This window comes from Wolffia australiana, chromosome 17 (assembly GCF_029677425.1).
Source record: "Wolffia australiana isolate 7733 chromosome 17, ASM2967742v1".
NCBI lineage: Eukaryota > Viridiplantae > Streptophyta > Magnoliopsida > Alismatales > Araceae > Wolffia > Wolffia australiana.
The window spans coordinates 1,120,001-1,144,208 of record NC_135851.1 but is presented as its reverse complement, the minus strand read 5'-3'; the positions used below and the strand labels follow the sequence as shown (position 1 = coordinate 1,144,208).

Here is a 24,208-nt window from a genome sequence, read left to right as displayed (position 1 = left end):
GGGCAGCCCTCGCGAGTATAGTTCAGGGACGCGGACGGGATGATATTTTTCGTCCCGGGACGAAAAATCGTCCCGTTCGAGGATATGGACGAATTTCGGGACAAAAATTCGTCCTGGAAACCGCCGGACGGGACGGTTTTCGTCCTGTGGACGAAAAAACCGTCCCGTCCATCGGTCTCGGACGAAGGACGGACGGATGTGGACGAAAAACCATCATATTCACATCCGACAGTCGAGATCTCGCCATGTGGCCTCACAAGCCGATGGGCCAGCCCTCTCAAGTATAGTTTAGGGACGTGGACGGCACGAAAAAATCATCCCGTCCGAGGATATGGACGAATTTCGGGACGAAAATTCGTCCCGAAAACCGCCGGACGGGACGATTTCGTCCTGTGGGATGAAAAAATTGTCCCGTCCATCGGTCTTGGACGAAGGACTGACGGATGTGGACGAAAAACCGTTGGATTCACATCCAACGGTCGAGATCTCGCCATGTAGCCTCACAAGCCGATGGGCCAGCCCTTGCAACTATAGTTTAGGGATGCGGACGGGACGATTTTTTCGTACCGGAACGAAGAAATCGTCCCGTCTGAAGATATGGACAAATTTATAGACGAAGGAGGGACGACGAAGGAGGGCTGGCCCATCGGATGTGGACGAAAAACAATTGGATTCACATCTGACGGTCGAGATCTCGCCATGTGGCCTCACAAGCCGATGGGGCAGCCCTCGCGAGTATAGTTCAGGGATGCGGACGGGACGATATTTTCATCCCGAGACGAAAAAATCATCCCGCGACGAAAAATACTAAAAATATATAATGGTAATTTCGTGTGGGACACAAATTCATCCCGGGAGGACTAGATAGAACAAAAAACCGTCCCGAGATTATTGGACGGGACGGCTTTTTTGTTGGTGGTCGAAAAACCATCCCATCCTTCATCTCTGAGCTCATATCAGACGTAGGACAGTATGAAATTCGTCCCGTCCCGTCCTTCATCCACGTCCCAGACGATCCAGAACTATAATCGCGAGGAGACAGGCGGTTCTCGCCGCCCGCTGCTGCGGCGGGTCTCGTGGGCAACGGCCCTATGATTAGGGCTAGACATGGTAGTTCTGTTCGTTTGGTGCGAATGAGCGAATTGTTTGTTCTGTTCGGATTTCTTAACAGAACAAATCTGGAAACGAACAGAACTTCGCACACACCCGTGTGCGGTTCGCTCTGTTCGATTTGTGCGAATTTATTTTTAAAGTATTTTATACAAATTAGCAAACTTAGAACTTAGAAGGAACACTTCCCGCTTTGCCTCCCCCCACTCTACCTCATTTTCTCGTTCTCTCAAGCTCTCTCGAGTCTCGACGGCGGCCTGTAGACACGCCTCTAATTCGCCTCTTACTCGATGACGGCCTGTAGAAAGCTCTCTCGAGTCTCTCTCTCATTCTCTCTACTCTCTAGTCTCGCCTCTCTCTGCTCTCTGCTCTCTCAATCACGGAGCTTCCGGACATTTTAAGGTATCCTCGCCCTTTTGATTGCGGGAAAAATCTATCTTGTATGTCTCGTTTTAGCTTTTTCAATCAATGCATTTGCTTGGAAGTTGGAACTGGGGTGATTATTCTCTGGGAAATTTGACTTCCTCTGCCGTTCCTGTGAGTCATTTGTTAGATGTCTGCCTCTTTCTTTTTCCCCCTTATGTTCATCTTCATTCGACAAAGTCGTCATCAACATCGTCTGCGGCTTGCATGATGGTGAAAATTTCTGATTTCATCATCCTCTGTTGAAACTAGATTTTATGAATCTAGTTTCAACAGAAGCGGAGAAGAATGAATTGATTAGATATGTTGGTGGACAGAGGCAGATATATGTGGACCGCGTGAGTGCACCTTGTGAGCTTCGTACGCCTCCCTGTCAACTGCGCAGGAGAAGGGCAATGAAAAAGGTAAGAATTCAGCGTCGAGTTGAAATCTCCGAGGATACTGTCCTTACAATTGCAAAGCAGCGGCTCGAGATCTCCGCTTCTGGTGGCTCTACGAATATGAAGGGAAATGCATTGAGCAGGGTAGAAAGCAGGGAAATCTGACTGAGGGCAGATTGAGATCTCTTTCTTTACATGTGCAGAACAGGAGGGCTCGTCATCAGACTGAGGGCGCTACTCTGGATTCAACCATCGTCGAAGGATATACTCGGCCAGGAGGCGGAAAACTAGTTCTGCAGCTCAACATACCCAGCCAGAAATCTGACTGGAATTTTGAAGGTTTGGGTCTGCAGAGGGACTTCAATTTTGAAGACAGTTATTTTCCTTAAAAAATGAGTCCTACTCTTCAAAATAGACATGGTGTACCCCACTTATTTTGAAGACAGTTATTGCTCCTCTCTACTTTTCTCTCATTTCCTAACTTTGTCTCCAGTTTTCTCCATCTTTCTCTCTCCTTAAGTATCTCTTTCTCCCTATCTATCATTCGCTGAGCTTCTCTTTTTCTATCTCCGATTCTCTCTCTCCTTCTAATCCTTTGATTTTGTCTCTATCTCTTATTCCCCTTTCTATCTATCAAAATCTCACTCTCTCTGTCTTTAATCCCCCCTTTATCTTCATCTCTCTATCTCCCTATCCCTTTCCTTCTACAATTCACTGTCCCACACTCTCACCATCGCTCTCATTCCCTCTGTCTTCCTCTCCCTTACTCACCATCACGCTCTCCATCTTCTTCTCTCTTTCACTCTCTCTCCCTCTCCCTCTCCATCTCCCTTTCCTGACAAAACTAGGAACACTAACATTTGTTTTAAAAAATGACATCTTGAATTTGTTACCGTATGAGAACTTAACAAAAGTTATATTATTATTGTAGAAATACCTAAATATATTTTTATTGAAACATAATCGTTTTACCCTCTAACCAAGTCCTAGAAAATATGGAAGTACACTCTGTTTCATGCACGTCATTTTAATGAACTTAATTCTCAAAAATCTATTAAATTAATTAATTCCTTCCCTTTTAGAACGAATGAATTCAGTTATGTCACCCAATGAAATGAAATGAATTGCCAAAATTACTTCAGTACAATCTCCTCCTCTGGTTAAATTGCCAAATGAATTCATTAAATCATTCCAAATTTTTTTCTTAAATCAAAGTTACAACAATGGCATAAATGTCATTATCACTAGATTTAATGACTGTTATATTTATACTGAAAATAGTATACTGATTATGGTATTTCATGACTTGTGATTCGTAAATTAAGATAACGTCATACTAAATTAGATTATTCGTAGTAAATTATACTTTATGCATAACATTTTTTTGCAATTTATAGCATTTTATGCTATTTCCAAACAATTATGTTCTTTCTGTGCAAATTTTGTTCGTTTTGTTCAAATTTGTTCGTTTGTTTGAATTTTTTCGTTTGTTCGCATTTGTTCGGTTGTGTGAATTTGTTCGGATGTGCGAATTTTGTTCGGTTGTGCGAATTTTGTTCGTTTGTTCGAATTGTTTGAACATTTGTTCGAATTTTTGCACATAAAAAGAACAACACACCGAACACACCCCTGTGCGATTCGTTTGTGCGACTTTTCTGTCCGTTTTAAACAAACAGAACAGAACAACCATGTCTACTTAGGGCAACGGCCGCTAGGGTTAGGGCAACGGCCACTAGGGCATCCTTGTGGGAGGCGGCTAGGGCAGCAAGGGGTGGCCGGAGAAGGCTGGGGATGGCGGGAGGCGGTTGGCGACAAGGGATGCGGGAAGAGAACGATCGCTAATTCAACATCAAGAATTCAAGTTTTAATGGCATTGAATGATGAAAATCACTGAGATTTCGCAGGAAGAGAACAATCAAACCGATAGCAGATGAGGCGATTCAATGCGAAAACTGAGATACAACTCCGCAAACTGCTCCAAAAATTTGTCTTACGAATCATTCCAAGCAATGCAAAGCATGAAGAGACGGGCAGCAAACAGGTAAAATCCGTTTCAAGAGTGTAAAATCACAAGTTTTGACTCATGTTCGAGATCAAATTTAAAAAAAAACTTACGCAATCAGGAAATGCCCGCTCTTCGTCCTGGCCGAAGTGTATGGATGCATTAGAACGCAGAATCCACTTGGATGATCCAGGAAAACGAATTTCTTTTGAGGAACCCTAGAACACCATTACGGAGAAAATAGGATTCAAAGAGAACCATCTTCAAAAAAATCTGTAATTTGCATTTTATTACATCTCTCCGCCTCACGACCATACAAAATGAAGTCTTGGTTTTTGTATTGCATTAAAAATTCAAGAACAACTCAGACCTATCTTGGTATGGATATCATGTTGCAATTTGAGCATATTAATACATTTGTATGAATCCCAATTCAATATTATAAACTTCCCAAGGATGAAACCAAACTCACAAAAATGGAACCTTGGTTTTTGTATTGCATTAAAAATTCAATAACTCAGAACTATCATTAAATGAATATATTGTTGGAATTTGAGCATTCTGATAGATTTGAATGAATCACAATTCTATATTATAAACTTCCCAAGGATTAAACCAAAACTAACAAAAATGGAATATTGGTTTTTGCATAACATAAGAATTTTCAAGAACAATTAAGAACTATCATCTTATGAATATTGTTGCAATTTGAGCATATTCATATATTTGGATGAATCCCCCTCCAATATTATAAACCTCCCAAGACTGAAACCAAATTAACAATAAAAAAATAAGTTAGGATGTTATCCAAATTTTAGGCTGTTTTGCTGAGAAGTTCTTTGAAATTCACGTCATTCAGGTAGTAGAAGGGTGGCCATCAGTTGATATTCACAGCAATTTTTTTTTGTTTGGAAGAAGTTCTATATCAAACAATAGGGTAGCTTCTCTGCATATCTTCAAGCCTAGATATGGGTTCGGGGTTAAGTTTGTTGTTTTGTTTCCATTCATAAAATGTTTAAATAGAGAAATATTGTAAATTATGAAAAAACTATGAATACTGGATGATGTAATTATGAAAATTATCTTGATGGTATGCCATATGGAATACTGGTTGTTTTTTTCTGGACAGAGAAATTCTTTGAAATTCATATTAATTATGATAATGATATATGTTATGTAGTAGATGATTAATCGTCATTCAATTTGACTGCAAATTTTGTTCGGCATAATTTATACATCACACAAATAGTTTAAATAGAATATTGAGGTTAACTATGAATAATCTTAATTGCATGACCTTTTGTTTACTTTGACAAGGCATTTCAAAATAAACTTATGTTAATACTTGATGTAATCATTAAAAAAATTGTTGATGGTATGTATAGTATATGATCTGCCTGTTGATGGTATCAGGGTTTTAAATAACTTTCAATTTAGAGTGACTCTCTGAGTTCTTTGTGGGGCGACCTTAAAGTAATGTCTCTTGGGTGTCTGAAGAGGAAAGTGAGTGACTTTGAAATAAATCTTAAATCCCTTTAACAAAGTTTAATAGTTTCCTTAATGTACTCCTCAATGACATCCCCAATATTTTTGGATCTACAAATATTAATATAACTTCCAAGAAAACTTCCAACAAGAATCTCAGATTATTTTTCAAGACCTCGCAATAGATATCATTTTGAATTTGAAATTTTATCAGGATTCAAAAATCATTAGATGACATAAATCCAAAATGGCATGATCTTGAATTTATTTCATTACCTATGTATCTATCAAATTTTATACACTTATAAATTAACCAAGGATCAAGTCAGTTTATGTTCTGATGTAGCCACTCTAGGTGAATTAGGTGAATAGTTTGGCCGTGAATTTGAAAAGGCTGCATATTCTGGAATATGTATTCTGAGTCCATAGAACCAGCTACTTCAGCCTAGAATGCACAAGGGGCTGTGTTTTGATACTCAAGCACCACTAAAGAACTCACACTACAAGAATATCACTCAAATAAGGGAATATCACACAAATGATATACTATCACATGGGGGGGGGATTCTATAGGCTTAAAAGTACGGGGTTATCCAAAAGGATGTGATTAGACATTGTAAAGCTGAAATTTTGTGAAATTGAGAAAAGGAGAGTCATTTTACTATAGATTGAACCAGTCTTAAAAATGACAAAAGGACGTTGAAAAAATTGGCATCTATAGCTAATGACGAAAAGAGTATTTTGGTTATCCTCTACATGGAAAATGGATCTAGCAGGTCTGATAATTACTAGTATTGAAAAAAGAAATGATATATTAATATGATATCTTCAACATTCATGAATATCTTCAAAAAAATGGTGTTAAATACCTCTATCATGTCTTACATTCATATCATGCTAACTAAGTTTGTGTCATAGTGACATCTCCATGAATTCAGCTCTATGAAAGATTCTATCATCTACGACAGATTGTTTTCATTGTTAATAGACGTCATAGTGGCATTTATTCTATATCAAAACAAATTATAGGGGTTCATCATGCCTTAAAAGTATTCAAATATTCATAAATGGCCCATATTCATGATATTTGTGGGTTACACTTTCTCGCACATAATTAAATAATTATATTTATCATATCTAAAGTTCCATATTTTATTTTGACAATCTAATTAATTTTATATGTTATATCTGGGAAATTTTTGAGCTCTGAAATTAGGCAACATTAAGATTATCTATACTAATATATATGAGTACAAAAATACCTGAACATGTCTAGTTTAAGATATTGTATGCATTTCTATGATATTAATGATAGTATAAACTCATAAATAATTAAAGTGTTCTTTTGTTTTTCTTAGTAGCAAAAAACACGGTACCAGGTACAAACAAACAAAGGGTCTTACTCATAAGCTGATCCAGTAGTGCCTTGGATGCCACCAAAGGGGTTTCAAAAAATGTAAAGTTTATTGTTTGCAAAATTCTGTAGGATTGGGAAGAATGTAAATATCCCAGTAACACACTGACCCCACTAACCCATGCCCATGACACAACGTAAAACTATAAATTAGCAGTTCTATGATAGGTTGTTGAGATGTCCTCAAGTTCTTACAGCTGGTTCTTGTTCCCCTGGAGTCAATAGTGCATGGAGGAGGCACCATCATCACCCACATCCAGTATTCATGATGGCTCCATATGTGGACAACACCTAGGTGGGATGTTGTGCACTCCCCCCTCCAACACTCCAGGTGATGCACCACTTACGAGATCCGTTAGGGGCAAGGATCCAGTCTGTTATGTTGTTAGTTTCTGGAACATTTTCCATCATATATCTCCTCAAGTTATGATCTCCACAATCAAGTGAAAGCACTTCAGAACATTCTTCAACTGTTGATTAGATTATGAATCTTTAGTTCATTCTGCATAATCATTGTTGTAACACAAAAATGAGTAGGTGTTAACATAGAGGGAGAAACATCGAGTTCAATTCTGATTTCTTCAATCTTATTCCTTCCTCGGAAGCATGGGCTACTGCAATATAATCAGCTTTTTTTCAAGTATGTAATTGTGCTCTCCTTAGAACCCTTCCACGATATCTTGCATCCATTCAAAGTGAACAGGAATGTAGGTTCACATTTACTATCATATAGATTTGAATGGAAACTCAATACAATGTAATGATGAAGCTTTTACTCTCCTCCAAAAATCAGTCACAAATCCTTAGTCCTTATCAACTGCTTAAGGATGCATTTCATTCCTAATGAGCATAATGTAATCAACAAATAAAATCACAAAAGTGACTTATCCCATTGACCTTCTTTCACATGCATAGATTAATAAAAGCTTCAAGATATTGAAGCTTGTTCTTGATAACACAAGCGACACAAGTGCCCAACCTCTAGATGTATGCACCTAGTCTAAGACACATTGATAAGAGCTTCCTCTGATCATCATGATATTCTTGTCTTGACTAGGAGGAAACAGCACCCAAGGAGGAAGGGAGGAGGGGCACACAAATAAAGACTTACATGGATGATTTTTTGGGTCTTTATCATTTTATAATTATTGGGGTTTTTTCATAAAAACCCATATAACATAAGTACATTGTTCGACATCTAATAAACCTTATATGTGTGAACCTTTAGGCATATGTACTAGAAGGTAAGGACACGACCAGGTCTCACTTAGGTTATTCTGAAAACCTAGACCTGAATTTCAGTATGTTCCAATATCCAGTCAGTCATGTTGACTAATCAATGTTAAGAGGGGGAGAGAGCAGGTGGGGGGAGAGAATGAAAGAAATTATTGTCAACTAAAGCGCACTTGAGTCCATCTTTGTGATGGATTGGATTGAGTCTTCTGGATCACAATAGTGGAGACTGATTCCACTAATGTAAATGGGGGCTGGAGGGTCTCACATTCTGCTTAACCATCCTTTTACAACCATCCTTTTACAGGCCTTCATGGGCATGTCACATTACAAACCACCCATTATGATTATGTAATTGATGCATTAATCCCAAAATTTATAAAATCACACATATATGCAACCAAAACATTATGAATTATGCCTTAATCCCAAACCTTATAAAATCACATCATTTGAGATAAAACACTTCAATAATAACCCTAGATATACAGTTAAATGTGTGAGCCCACTTATGAGATACAACAATCTCCCACTTGGCAACACACATGTGATCCTATGGACAACTGTTTATCACAACCTTATGAGCTGAAAACTGGTTACTATATGACAAGGCATATTCTAACAACCTCATCCATTATCAATTGAATATAGGGATGTAACAGCTTTACTAAAATTTGATGAAGCTAAGCCAAAACAATCACATGTGTTATTTGATAAATAACATAGATTAAGTATGGATGTGTAGCATGGAAATTTCACAAAATGTGATTTAACGTGAACATTTACAACTGAACCTTATTTATGGAGATCAATATTCAAAATTGATAAAACATTTCTGCAGAAATATTTACATGACTACATTCAAGAGCATCAAATGCAATCTCCCACTTAAATTCACAATCCTCGTAAGGGAAAAGTCCCATATGAGCAGTATGCTCGATAAATACCTTAGGCGGAAAGCCTTTGGTAATCGGATCCGTAATCATGGAGATTATCCCAATATGCTCTGTAGACATCTGTCCATGTTGAATTCGCTCCTTGGCAACTAGGTACATGATGTCTATATACTTGGACTTGGTCAAACACCCATTGTTATTGGATAATCATACATCTGACTTATTGTAAAAATATATCTTGAGAGGTCTTTCGATCCCACTCAGAATATTAAGTCCATTAACAATTCTTCAGCCATAATCCTTGATTGGATGCCTCCTAAATGGAAATGTATTCTGCTGCCATGGTGGAAGATGCTATAAGTGATTGCTTAGTACTCCTCCATGATATGGCTCCTCCAACAAGCAGAAATATGTATCCTTAGGTGGATCGTCTTGAATCTTGGCATCCATCAAAGTCAATCAAAATTCCAAATACTCTCCAAAGTATTTGTCTTCTTGCAAATAGCGCATGATCCTTTTCGCTGCTATCCATTGATCCATTCCTACATTTCTCAAGTATATGCCCAACATCCCAAGTACATAAGCAATATCTGGACACGTACAAACTTGGGCGTACATCATACTTCCAATTGCCGATGCATAAGGAATGTCCTGCATTTGTTTAGCTTCAAAATCATTTTTACGTCATTGACTAAGACAAAACTTATCTCCCTTAGAAACTGGGGTGTTTCCTGGATTATAATTTTGCATGCCAAATCTTTTGAATTTTTTCTCCATGTAGACCTTTTGTGACAACCGAAGGATATTATGAGTACGATCACGGAGTATCTGTATGCCTAGAAAAACGGAGATCTCATCAAGATCCTTCATCTCAAAAATCCTCAATAAGAAATATTTGATTTCACACAACAACCCTATTTTATTTCAGGAAAGCAAAATGTCATCTCCAAACAAAACCCGAAATATATATATACTCCACCAAACTTGTATACACATTTTATCAACTTTATTCATCTCAAAGTCGTATGATATGATGACTTGATCAAATTTTGGATACCATTGACAGGAAGGTTGTTTGAGCCCCTAGATGGATTTCTTTAATTTTCAAACCATTTTCTTTGAGTCTCCTGATATAAAGTTTTCTGGTTGCATCATTAATATTGTTTCCTCAATGTTTCCATAAAGAAAGGCAGACTTTACATTCATTTAATGGAGCTTAAGATCATAATGTGCAACCAGTATCATTATTATCCTAAAAGAGTCTTTTGAAGAAACTGGAGTAAAAGTCTCTTTATAATAAATGTCTTGTCTTTGAGTAAATCCTTGTGCAAAAAGACAAGCCTTATATCTCTCCGTATTACCCTTTGAATTCCCCTTGGTTTTAAATATCCATTTACAACCAATGGGCTTCACACCTTCAGGTAATGGGTTGAGATCCTAAATTTCATTATCTCTCGTGGGCTTAATTTCCTCAATTCATGGACCCAATTCTACGGCTGTGTGAAAGTTGATTGGATTGTCTTCCTCAATACTCATGGCTTATTCATATTTTTGGAGATAAACATAAAAGTCAGATCAAATTTAAGATCTCCTTTCTCTTGTTGATCTCCTTACTGGCATTGATTCTTGAGGTTTCAGAGTTTGTTCTTCTGATATGGAAGCTTGATGAATACTTTCTTGATCTGGAATCATTTTTCATACATTATCAAGTAGGGGTACTTAATCTTGAGTATTTTTAGAAATTATTTGAGGTATTATTAAATAATTCTCTTCAAAGTCAATATTTATATCCTTATCTCCCCGCAAACTCATCATCCTCAAAGAATATTGCATTACCCATCTCAAATATAAGTTTATTAGTAGGATTGAAACTTGTAACCTCTTGATCTTTCAGGACATCCAACAAATGGCACATAAATGTTTGAGAATTAAGCTTATGAGGTCTTGCCTCTGTAGTACAACCTGAAATTATTAAAGGCTTTAGACTTGGCTTTCTATCTGTCCAAAGCTCATAAGGTTTCCTTTGAGTTGCCTTATTTGGAACCCTATTTAGAATCTAAGATGTCATCTTTAGTGCTTCGCCCCAAAGGAATTCTTGTAAATAAGTTTGATTAATCATACTTCTGAACATTTCTTTGAGTGTTCGATTTTGTTTTTCAGCAAGGTCATTCATACTATGAGATCCTGGCATAGTTTACTAAGGAATGATACCACACTCTTCCAAAAAATTTGAGAAGCGTTATGAACATTGTTATCTTGAGCCATCATTTCTGCCATAGCATTCTCCACCAATGTCAAAATGAATGGTTTTTATTATTTTGCCTAGTTGATTTTCAACTTTGGCCTTTTGAACATGTCTATTGCTTGATATTTCTCATGGATGAGGTACAAGTATCCCTATTGAGAATAATCATCTATGAATGTGATAAAGTATTGTTGGCCATTCCAAGATGTCATAGGGAAAGGTCCAGAAATGTCAGTATGTATCAATTCTAAGACTTGTGAAGTTTGATGGGAACATGTTCTCCTTGTGTTTATCTGTTTTCCCTTAATGCATTTGACACAGATGTCAAAGTCTTTAAAATCCAGGTAATTAAGAATTTCCTCTAACACAAACCTGAAATTCTCTTTTGAGAAATGTGGCCCAACCTTTTATGAATTCTCATTACCTAACTTGCATTTTGTACTAGAAGAACTGGTTTTCAATGACTGATCTAATGACTGATCTAATCATAAACCACCAAACATCCAGCACCTATGAGTGTTGAATTTTGAACTAGACTAAAATTTCTATCTCCAAATGAGCAATGATACCCAGATTTGTCCAAGACGGAAATAGAAATTCATTTACGTCCAAAGTACGGTACTATAGATTCATATTCAAATACTAATGATAACCAGTGTTTGACTTTAACTTGAAGACACCAACATGATCGACGTATATTGCTTTGCCATCACCATGATATATGGATCATTCATCTTCATTCAGCTTGCGATGGTTGAGACAACCCTACATTGGTACACTAATGTGAGTTTTAGCACTGAAATCTACCCATTATGCGCGTCTTGGTACGGTAGCAAGTTGACTTCCAAACAAAATAGAGAGAAATGTGAACCTTTCTTCTTGCGCCAAGCAAGATATTGAGTACATTTTTTCTTCATGTCCGCCACCCTTACGAAAGAAGAAAACATGTTGCTTATGTTGTTTCTTTGTAGGGGGGCCATCAGCAGCTTGATTTCCCGTGCGCTTTCCTTTATCCTTGAATTTTTCCTTGGAGGCAAAAGTGAGTTGAACACTTTTATATTGTTCAGAATTCAATTTCTCCTCTTCTTTCACACAATGTGAGATTAGCCCATTGAGAGACCAAGGGTCCCTTTGACATTTATAGCTCGCTTTGAACTCATTGAATTGTGCAGGAAGAGAGTTGAGAGCCATGTAGACAACAATGTATTAATGAGGCAGTTCCAAACATAGAGCCTTAAGCTTGGAATGAATATGAGACATTTCAATTATGTACTCTCTTATGTTGCCTTTACCTTTAGTCCTCATGGTAGTTAGACAATTCATAAGGGTACTAGTCTCAGCTCTTTCACTTTTTGTAGTACCTCTTCTCAAGCTCATGAAGAACTATAAATTCAGTTGCCTCTTAAGCTCCTTTATCCCTCAAGGATTTAGGAATGGTGCACTTTATGACCATTAATCTCATGCAATTTGGTCTTTCCCATTTATCATAGGAATTCTTTTCCTCATCGAGGAAGAATCTTTGATGCCGTTTGGTAGATCATTCCTCAATGCATAGACGAGGTCCATTGCACTGAGATAAAGTGTCACAATTTATTTCCATTTCTTAAAATTTGAGCCATGAAGCATTGTAATGGAACTTACATTCGTGCAAATATTTGAAACTGAACTTGAGCATAAACATAGAATTAAACATACTCACATAAGAATGAAAAATACCAAGACATAATTTAATAAATGGCATTTCCCATCTCAAGAGATCTAGTACAACATCAATACTCGTCTTTGGATGATATATTCAATTGTAAGTAATCCTTTTGGCGTAATAATCAAATTTGAACAATAAAAATGGCATTCAAAGAACCTTCCTTTGGGTCGACTCAATGTCGTCATTGTATATTTAATGTTCATCAAAACACTAACACTGATGTGAGTTTTATTTCGCCAAATACTCATTTTCTTTGGTCCAACAAATAACTACATAGATAACATCAAATAGCCGTCTTTAGGGTTCACCATTTTTATCAAAATTTGGTAAAACTGGATTGAACTGATACCTTCAGTCCGGGTTTCACAGATTTCTCAAAAGTTCATTATAGGTTTCAGTCCGGCCCACATACTGGACCAAAAACCAAATCTGAAAAAAGTACTAAAAAATTATTTCATCAATCTGATACAACCAGGATTTGAACCCTGGTCTCTTTAACCAGTTGCACCACAACAAATATAAACTTACTAAAATTTTAGATCCAAGAGGAAACTGTTTTCCACTTTCTTGGCTTCTATTGGCGTATCTTTCAGTGGTCATCTCTCGGCATCGTCACCTACATGATTATGTTGTCACCACATGTTTTCATCATCAAAACCATCATTGTCCCAGCTTCTTGCTAACCATCCTTCAAAGTATCAGCTTCTTCTTCCCATGGATTTGAGGGGAGACAAGGTATATCTAATATTTTTATTTATTTAATTTTATTGATATTGAAATGTTGGTAGTATTCTTCATTACATAGGTCCCATCAAATCATGCAAAAAATGAAACCAATTTGCCGATGAATGAAGATGAGAACTCTCACCATAAAAGAGTTTCTTCTGTGTTGAAATACTATGTAAAAAGAGGAGATGACAGATGAGAGATGAAATATTTGAATAAGAGAAATTACATTTTAAAGAGGAACGTAACCCAATTGAAAAAGTTTCAATTACACTGGACACTTGAACTGCCACCAACCGTGTGGCTACTTTTGGAATGACAGTTCATTGGATCAATGAGGAATGGAAGCTCCATGAAAAATTTCTCAGTGTAAAGAAACTAATAAGATCACATGAGGGTTCATACTTGGTAGAATACAACACTTAGGTTTGAAATATTATAATTTGACTGACAAGGTAATTAGTTTTGTAAAGCTTGATGTTTAATTAGCTTTTTTTCTCCTAATAACTAAAAAATTACGGATATTTTTCTCCTTTTACATGTATTTTCCATCACAACCGATAATGCTAGCACTAATAGAACAATGGTTACAACATTAAAAAGGCAATTGGAGGATATTGGCTCCAAGTTCAACAAGCAACACCATGCACCATGTATAACCCATGTTTGAAACTTATGTGTAGAGAGGTTTGAAGGAACTAGGTATTTAATTATAATAAAATGTTTATTTCATTGATTTTTTGAACGTTATTCTTTTAAAATGTATAACATTAAACTTTTTGACTGACATGTAGGGGCCAAAAATGTAATTTAAGAGTGTATACTGAGCAACATGAAAGTACAATTGAAGAAAACATTCCAACATCATTAAAAGAAATTCTCTACAAAGAAATTCAAAACTTTTCATTGCAGTTGGAGCTTCACCGCAACAACTTCACCATTATCAAAATATATGTGAGAAAATGGGCTGAAAAACTATAATTTACTCATTGAAGATGTCCATACAAGGTGGAACTCAACATATGATATGATTGACGCAGCTTGGGGGAAAAGAAAAGTATTAGAGAAGATGACGAGTAACTATCTCAACACCAACAAAGTGTAATTCCATCACTAACAAAGAGAGGGATCACCTAAAGCTTTTTCTGGGTGAACTTCAAGCTTTTGATGACACAAATGAGGTAATTTCAAAGTCCAAGTATGTTACGTCATCAACAGTTTTGAGAGCTTATGAATTTCTATGAAGAAAATTGCAAGCATCAATTGAAGGTCTAGACAATCCTCTTCGAAGTGAAGTATGGGCACCCCTAAGCTTTGAACAATCAAAGTCACTTAAAATTCATATGTTTCCATGGAGGATAAATTATTAGAGTATGATTTTCTATCAAAGAATGAGCCTATGATATAGATTGCTATAATGCTGGTCCCAAAAATGAAGTTTGAGTTTATTCCAACAAGTGAGCACAATTCTAATGTTCAATATGTATTTAGGTTTCCTTGAAAGTACAACTACTTTATTCAATTCAAACCCACATTCAGTTATTGAATATTTACATGTTCCAAGCACCTAACAATCAAATGTAATTATTGCATTGATGGAGCCAAAGCAAACAAACACTACAATGGTACCAATATCTACTAGAGATGAAGTAAATGGTTATCTAAGTGAACTCACATTGGTACTTATGATGATTCAATTGAATGGTGACATCATATTGGATCTAAAAAAATATCCATGTCTTGCTATCCTTGCAAAACCATGATATGGTGACATCATATCATGGTTGGAAGTGAGAATGACCTTTTGACCTTCTGCGTGTTACCCACTAGGGCCACGTATCATTCCAGTTAATAACTTTAGTGGCCAAATAACATTTATTGACCAACCTTATTAATTAACTATATTAACATATTGAATAATTAAATAAGGATCGATTTAACCCAATCGATAGTTTAAGTTTCCGACTCGTGGGGTGCCAAGCTACACCTCATGCTCTAGAAGATACCGAGAAGTCTCAAACTCTCTCATGGAAACTCTACCGTATATGTATAATACATCATCCGCATGAGACTCCCGAACGACTTAGGATATGGTTTATCGTCAAACCCTAATCAGTCATTCGATTAGTACTGATGTGTAACGGGGATCATTGGTGAACGCCTTCTCCCATATCCTCACTACTTTGGCCAGGGATTTTTTTGCATCGTCTTGAGTCAATCTCCTCTTATACCGAGAGCGGATGATCCTGTGTCGACCACTCAATCATCTCCGTGAGCTTCTTACTTCATATGATCTATAACTTATTTGAATCCCATGATTAGAGACTCGTAAGTCATATCAAAACGTAGTCATCCACTCACGAGATGTCCTTGGTGTCTCAGGTAAATGGATCAATTATACAATCTTGACTTGAATCAACCTGATTGACGTTTAGGGATAATACCATTCAGAGATTCGTGCGGATCAATTTAGTGAACTCTTTCTCCAAAGAACACCCACTATCTGTCCTTAGTGTCACCACATTAATAGTCGCAAGATCAGCTATACTTATCATGTAAGTAATATCAGCTAGTGCTATTCTACTTGGATAATTCGATGTCCATCTCGACTATCCATGGAATAGGAATATTTAGAATATATGTTTAAAGACCAGTGATCAGTGTATTACGATCTCACCATAATTCCCTAAGTTGTTGCCCGTATTCATGGACTTCATTATAAATATCACACGGAATAATAATGAATGTAAATAATTTGTTCAATAAACTTAAATAAACATGGTAGTGTGATTGGCTTTATGACCACATAATATCCATCACTATATACTAGTCGGAAATAGTTGGCATGAAAAAATGGTTGGGACAATGAAACGGAATGATTGGCAGAATGTATGTTCTAATTTATTTTTTGAATATTTCCTTTTGAATTTTCCCTCGAAAAAGTGTCAGCGGAGAGGCTACAAAAGACCCTTCCCTTGATCTAGGCAACAACTAAATATGAATTGTGGTTTCTTATGTTTTTCCTTGGGAGTTGCTTTTGGATCACCTATGTTGCCATTCCTAACTCTCAATGTCAATATGATGGCAGCCTCCCCACACACATTGCTCGCATGTAGATGTCTCGTGTCTATTATGCACGGTACTCGCTTCTAGCGAGCCCATCCCTCGTCCCTGTCGTCGTCACTAGCCTGTAGCAAGCACGACACCGCCCATCCACATTGTGCCATCACCTATCCCTCTGCCTCTCAATTTTCCATTCACCCGACTCAAGATGGCCAGTGTCATCATGGCCTCTGTCGAGGTCACCATGATCAACATTATATTGCACGTATGCTTATGATACAGTTATTTTGACCGCAGACAAAAAAAATCATCCAGTCAAGGAGTTCGGACGAATGACGGGACATAGAATCATCCAACAATCCGCCAGTCTCTAGGTGGGAGAAATTTTCAGTCCATGAAAATATACCCGTCCCATTCTACGACTTAGACTGGAGACAGGATGGTCTACGTCTCCGGGGAGTCAAGTAGGAGCCTAAACCTCCAGCTAGCAAACACATGTGTTGTGCCACGTGTCAAATTATTTGTGGCTGATTGTTGACACATGGTCGGCATACGCACTACTTCATCCCAAACGTCAGATAGGAGTAGAATGTCTCGGATTGGACGGTTTTTGGACGGGACGGGACGTGGGCTAGACGTTTTTGGGATGGGATGAACTCTAGATGGGACGATTCGAACGAACCTCTAAAATCGGGACGTAGGACAAGACTAGAATGTCTAGGATTGGACGGTTTTTGGACGGGACAGGACGTGGGCTAGAATTTTTTTGGGACGGGATGAACTCTGGATGGGACGATTCGAACGAACCTCTAAAAATCGGGACGTAGGACAGGACTAGAATGTGTAGGATTGGACGGTTTTCGGACGGGACGGGACGTGGACTAAATTACTTTGGGACGGGATGAACTCTGGATGGGACGATTCGAACGAACCTCTAAAAATCGGGACGTAGGACAGGACTAGAATGTCTCGGATTGGACGGTTTTTGGACGGGACGGGACGTGGGCTAGAATTTTTTTGGGACGGGATGAACTCTGGATGGGACGATTCGAACGAACCTCTAAAAATCGGGACGTAGGACAGGACTAGAATGTGTAGGATTGGACGGTTTTCGGACGGGACGGGACGTGGACTAAATTACTTTGGGACGGGATGAACTCTGGATGGGACGATTCGAACGAACCTCTAAAAATCGGGACGTAGGACGTGGGCTAGAATTTTTTGGGACGGGATGAACTCTGGATGGGACGTTCGAACGAACCTCTAAAAATTGGGACGTAGGACAGGACTAGAATGTGTAGGATTGGACGGTTTTCGGACGGGACATGACGTGGACTAAATTACTTTGGGACGGGATGAACTCTGGATGGGACAATTCGAATGAACGTCTACAAATTGGGACGTAGGACAGGACTAGAATATCTTGGACTGGACAGTTTTTCGATGGGACGGGACGTGGACTAAATTACTTTGGGACGGGATGAACTCTGGATGGGACAATTCAAACGAACGTCTACAAATTGGGACATAGGGCAGGACGATCTCCGTCCCGTCTCGTCCTTCGTCCCCGACCAAGACGATAGTGCACTAGAGTCACAATCACCCTCCTAGCATAATCTGTTGTCAAATTCCAATTTTACCCTTGTATAAAATTCTATTTTAGCATGGTCAATACCGTTAAATAGACCGGTCTACTGTTCATTTGAAGCCAATTTAGGGCTTCCATCGATCATCAAAGCTCCGGCATCATCATCAGTAAATTTGCCGGCTTCATTGCCAGCATTGTCGATCGGTCGTGGGTTTTGAAGAACGGATAGGATTGTGTAAGTTGCGCTGATTTCAAGCTCAATCTTGTCTTTTCTTAGGATTATATCGTCTATTTTCAGTCATTCAACGGAGAAATCTGCGTTGTCTGATGTTCGACATCTTGCCATTGTTCAAGGACGTCGTATTGGATATTTGAATGGTTCATCGAGGGCGATGATCTTGCCGTCATTAGCGGATTTGAACTTGGCTTTGAATGATGTAGGCTTCTATAGTCATGATTAGATCGATTCTCTTCCCTCTTGCTAGCGAGAATGAATCTTTCTACTTCAATGGATGAAGAGTCATTTTGCGTCGTGATCTTCTGCAAGAACTCATCGACTAGATTTATTATCTTCCCCCTTGCAAGCGAGATTTAATCCGACTATTCCTTTCTTTTAATGAAGATTGACAGTATTATTCGTTTTAATCATTCTTCTCAATATGAAAAAAGATCAATTGTTGCCCATTGAATTTCTATCAATTTTACTAGAATAGCAAATATTAAGAACTCAAGCTTACATTATCAACTAGAATTGATCGACATTCAATAGGGAAATGAAAAAAATCAATTGCAGCCCACTCATCTCTCTCCTCACTACAGAAGTGGGTATATGTGATGCTCTCTTTAAAATCCTCTTAGAATGTTCCAAGATTTGAGCAATGTCTTTGATTGAGCAAATTAGTAGCACTTGGAAGTGGACCTACTGGCCTATGAACGCTATGCCCTTTCATCTCTCTCTCCTATCTTCTTATGCCTCTTATCCAATTTCTCTCAGAACCTTGCTTGTTATGTGAGCTTATGATCAAGCAAAGTAGCACTACTTGGCCATCACCTCATCTCAATGAATCATTTTACCATCTCTCTCTCTCTCATATCTGCAAACGTAGCTGTTCTAATTTCTGTCAGTATCACTCAAGTTCTGTGCAAATATTTTGATTGAGCTACTTAATACCTACCACTTTACCTTGAATACTTATCCTTTGCTCTAAGAATTAGTCAAATTACAAGAAATTGTACTGCTTGCACGTGCATTATCTACGAATATGCCCATCTATATATGCCTCTGCCCTCTAGAGAGACAGGGTTTGTTGCCTTCTGTAAGAAGTTTGTATTGACTGCTTAATACCTACCTCTTAAACATCCATGAGTGCTCTACCCATCTATCTATCTCTCCTCTATTTCATGTTTATTCACGTTTTATCTTGTATAATCATCTCAGGAGCAAGCACATAAGGAGAGAGAGAGAGAGAGAGAAGAATGGTTATCCCACCGCCGGTGCGGCCAGCCCGAATCACCAACTATCTGAAGCCCTATGTGCTGAGGATGCACTTCACGAACAAGTACGTGAACGTGCAGGTGATACACACGCCTACGGCTGAAGTGGCTTCGTCGGCGAGCTCTCAGGAGAAGCTGCTGAGGTCAGCCATGGCGAACACCCGGGACGTGGCCGCGGCTTCCATGATAGGGAAGCTCCTCGGCGAGCGCCTGCTCCTAAGGGGGATTCCTGCTGTATCTATCTTCCTGAAGAGGGACCAGAAGTACCATGGCAAGGTGAAGGCTGTTATAGATTCTGTCAGGGAAGCTGGAGTGAAGCTGCTATGATTGCATCAGTCTCCACCATAGACTCAAGGTAGAGAGATGGTATGACTTTGCAGAAGCTGTTTTTTTTTCTGTGACATTCTTGTGATTAGTCCCCATTAAGGTAGATTTTGCACTAAACTGTGATGATTAAGTAATCTATATAGTGACCTTGATGTAGTTGGTCTGTAGTGTAATTGAGTTTTTTTAAAGAATTTTTTTAGTGTAGTATTCCATTTGATTTGAATCTCATGGTCTGAAACTTTAATGATTTGTAAAACTATGGTCACACTGCGTAAATGTTGGTAAAATTTGACGTAGTTTATCAGTTTATCTGGCATTAAATACATTCATGTGATCCGTGCCCATTGAGGTAGATCTGAGCCAAAATTTATGAGTAAAATAGCGTCATGGTGTATTTGGGTTTTCTCATCGAAATCATATTTTGTGTGGTATACCATTTGCTTCTTATCTCGGAATCTGGAGTGATATTTGTTAGTAAAACTACGATATTACTGCATAAATGATTAAGAGAGGGATTAATCTAATTGATGTTACTATGGTAATACTGATCATGCCACTGACATGTTAGTACATATGTTAGGTAATTATGGTCAGATATAAATTTTGGCCATCCTAATGATCTAGATTGTCAGTATGTTTTACAATATCCTTGAGATGATAGTAATAAGTCACACGGGTTTAATGTCAATGTTTGGTGGTTTTATTGATTTAATACATTATGGATATCTCGACATCAATTACGGTGAACCATTTTAATGTTAAGGTCAAATGGGATCAGCTATTATGCTGGGACCATAGGTAGTACGCATTGAATGCAAGGAATGACATAGAATAAATGAAATAATTAGATTTAACAAAATATGGTGATATTGACATGCTGATCATGTGAAGGTTTTATTAGGTAAAAATGTCTATTTAGATTATCTTAGTCGTACCTGTAATATAGAGAAATTCATCTAGTTTTTAAGATTTCCTTAACAATATATGAATACTGTATGAGTTGAATATTAATGGTTGGTGTTTCATTAATTTTTTTCAGATTGACTAGTTATTGCAATCAGGGCAATATTGATGATCCCCATGATCTACGAGGTTGTTGAATTTAAATTATCTTCAAAAGTGTTGTTCAACCCCACTTCATCTCGATGTTTATAGAATTGTTGATATTTAAACTTATGGATTATGGCATCAGTGATATGATGTAAAGGATGGTGAAAATAAAGGCCTGAATCAATCTTTAAGGATGCTGTCGGAATTTTCAATGTAATAATATATTTTGGGTGATTGAAAAAGAGTAACTTAATGGAGTAATAAGAGATGAGCAGAGGATTGGTATAACAATGTATAACATCAGAGAGTAAAATGTTGCTCTGTGAAGTGAAATTAGGTCATTGTGAGGATGTTATTGCCATCCCAACTCACGGTAAGGTAGGCTTTTGAGAGAGCAAGAAAAGAAATCAGGGTGTCCATGTTTGACTTGCACAATCATCTTAAAATCGGGTGCCCTCCCCTATTTATACTTTCTTAGGATGTTTTGTAGAAGTTTATTTCTGTATTTTTACTGCTCCAAAAAAAAAATATTATGTGTACGACATTCTTGCTCTTGGGGTGTCAAGCTAATGATATATCTATTTAACCTAGATGACAGATTTGACTTTTTAGGTCGTTGTGTGTCAATCTACACTATGTGCTCTAGAAGATACAAAGGAGTGCATTGACTCACTCAAGGAATCTTTCTACTATCAATTATCACGTATGTATAGCCCTTTATATGTTAGAGATTCTTAAGATGACTTTGGGCATAGTCATTAATCAAACCCTACTTGGTCATCCAAGTTAACATGAATGCATTCAAAAATCATCGAAGAAGTACTATTAAATATTTCACTTTCTAAGCTGATGACTTCATTGCACCATCTTCCTTGAGCTTTCTCAGCCTATACGAAGGACAAACAAGTCAATACTGACTATTCAATCATTTTCGTGAACTTCGAGTTGTGTCTGAGTTCAAATGTTTTTTAATTCCATGACTTTGTTTTCATAGGTCATTGTTAAAACATAATTATCTTTGCCTCAATTCTAAGTATCACTTACACAATTGCGACATGAATCAACATGCTTTATAGTTTGGTATATTGTCATTCTGGGATTATTATGAATAAATTTAATAAACTCTTCCCCCTACAGAATAAACATTATCTTTCCTAAGTCTCCACAGTAATAATTGCGGGCCAACCATACTCATCACATGGGTGGAACTATATAGGGCTATTTATCATGATACTTCGATAATCTACTAGATTAACCATCGAACATGAATATTTTAACACATGCTTAAATACAATTGAACATGATAAAATACATGGAATGTATTTTGATCTCGCCAAAATTCACTAAATTGAATCATATATTTATGGACTTCACTATAAACATCACACATACAATATGATGAATATTTTCTAGTAATGAACCTGGAACAGGATGTGGAATGTGTAATTGGCTTACCGACCATAGATATTTACATCAAGAAACTCAATGATAATGATGCAAAAAATGCATTGAACAATGTAGTTAAAATATCATAAAAAGACTTTTCTAATGACTTAATAGTGCATCAATACTTCTGTAATAGCTGATTTGGGGTTAATATATTGATAATGCCCAAAGTCATGATAAGGGCGTTGCGTGGATGGAGAATTACATGTACAGTGTAACTTATGACAAAAAGCTCCACAAAAGGGTTGATTAAAAACATAAAATCAATAATGTAGCTTTGCACCTTGAGTGTTGGGAACTTGACCCATCGATTTGGTTAAATCAATCCAAGACTAATTAATATTTATGTCTAGTATTCTTGGTTAACTAGGTAGCCAATAAGGAGATATTAGGCTTATGTAGTCATTAACAAGAATAATAAATGGTTCTATATGGTCACACAAATAGAACTTATTAGAGGTCAAAGGATATATCTTAAGTGTAACTTTTTTATGAAATAACTTGATTACATATAAAGGACTCAATATCCTATAGGCGAAATACTCATGCAATTCTCTCCGTAAGCACCCTCTTCTTCCTCCTTTCTTCTTTAGCGTTCCACCCTCCCAATGTTTCTCGAGGCCAGACATCTCTTTTGCATCTTGACATGACTAATGCATGGAATCAAAGCTGTAGTAAATTCAATTTTGTGAAATGTGATTTTGATCATCAAAAGGTTATGGTTTCATTTGTAAAGGTTTTCTTCAATTTGTATTTATTTCATTGCAAAAATCTTGTCTCTGACCATGAATTATGGGGAAAATCTACATCATCAACCCATTACAATGCCCTGCCAAAGCCTTGGGGAGAGATGATGATCATGATCTGCGGTGGCCCTAACCGTTTTGTGTTATCTGTTAAAACCTTATTAAAAAAATATGCAAGCGTTCTTGCCTTGCATCATGATAGAGACATAAATTGATATAAAGAGAGATATATGTTTTTATATTGAGACATAGAATTGTATTCAGAGAGATATAAATATACATAGAAAGAGATAGAGCTATACATATAGAGTGGAATTACATAAAGAGACATGTATAGATAAAGAAAGATAGAGTTGTATTGACATGTACAGATAGAGAGATAGATATACACACGCACTCACACATACATATAGATAAAGTTATACGCATAGAGAGATATAGATAGAAAGATAGATCCATATACATAAAGAGACATGTATATAGAAAGAGATATAATAGCTACCTAAAGGGACATGCGCAGAGAGAGAGAGAGAGAGAGAGAGAGAGAGAGAGAGAGAGAGAGAGAGAGAGGAGAGGGAGAGGAGAGAGAGGAAAGAGAGAGAGGAGAGAGAGGGGGAGAGAGAGAGGAGAGAATGGAGAGAGAGAGAGGAGAGAGGGATGGAGAGAAAGAGGAGAGAGAGAGGGGAGAGAGAGGGGAGAGAGAGGGGAGAGAGATGGGAGAGGGAGAGATGGAGAGAGAGAGAGAGAGAGAGAGAGAGAGAGAGAGAGAGAGGGGAGAGAGAGAGAGAGAGAGAGAGAGAGAAAGATAGATAGAGAGAGAGAGAGAGAGATAGAGAGAGAGAGAGAGAGAGAGAGAGAGAGAGAGAGAGAGAGAT

The 24,208-nt window shown here is 37.6% G+C and overlaps 1 protein-coding gene and 1 long non-coding RNA gene across 4 annotated transcripts; both read left to right on the top strand.

The window, feature by feature from the left end:
- Positions 1-1,085: 1,085 nt before the first annotated feature.
- LOC144714394 (uncharacterized) lies at positions 1,086-2,373 on the top strand. The gene is made up of 2 exons (XR_013584344.1): positions 1,086-1,512; positions 2,117-2,373. It is a non-coding gene; the product is annotated as an uncharacterized LOC144714394 (long non-coding RNA).
- A 15,977-nt stretch (positions 2,374-18,350) lies between these two features.
- LOC144714561 (Ribosomal L18p/L5e family protein) lies at positions 18,351-21,338 on the top strand. 3 transcript variants are annotated; one of them, XM_078589324.1, is made up of 3 exons: positions 18,351-18,505; positions 19,709-20,119; positions 21,131-21,338. In XM_078589324.1, exon 2 carries the CDS (start codon positions 19,747-19,749, stop codon positions 20,089-20,091), a length of 345 nt encoding a protein of 114 aa, XP_078445450.1. In that variant the 5' UTR covers positions 18,351-18,505; positions 19,709-19,746; the 3' UTR covers positions 20,092-20,119; positions 21,131-21,338. The 3 variants fall into 3 exon arrangements, with proteins under 3 accessions (XP_078445450.1, XP_078445451.1, XP_078445449.1); XM_078589325.1 differs by having other exon boundaries at positions 19,709-20,130; XM_078589323.1 differs by lacking the exon at positions 21,131-21,338 and having other exon boundaries at positions 19,709-20,314.
- Positions 21,339-24,208: the final 2,870 nt, after the last annotated feature.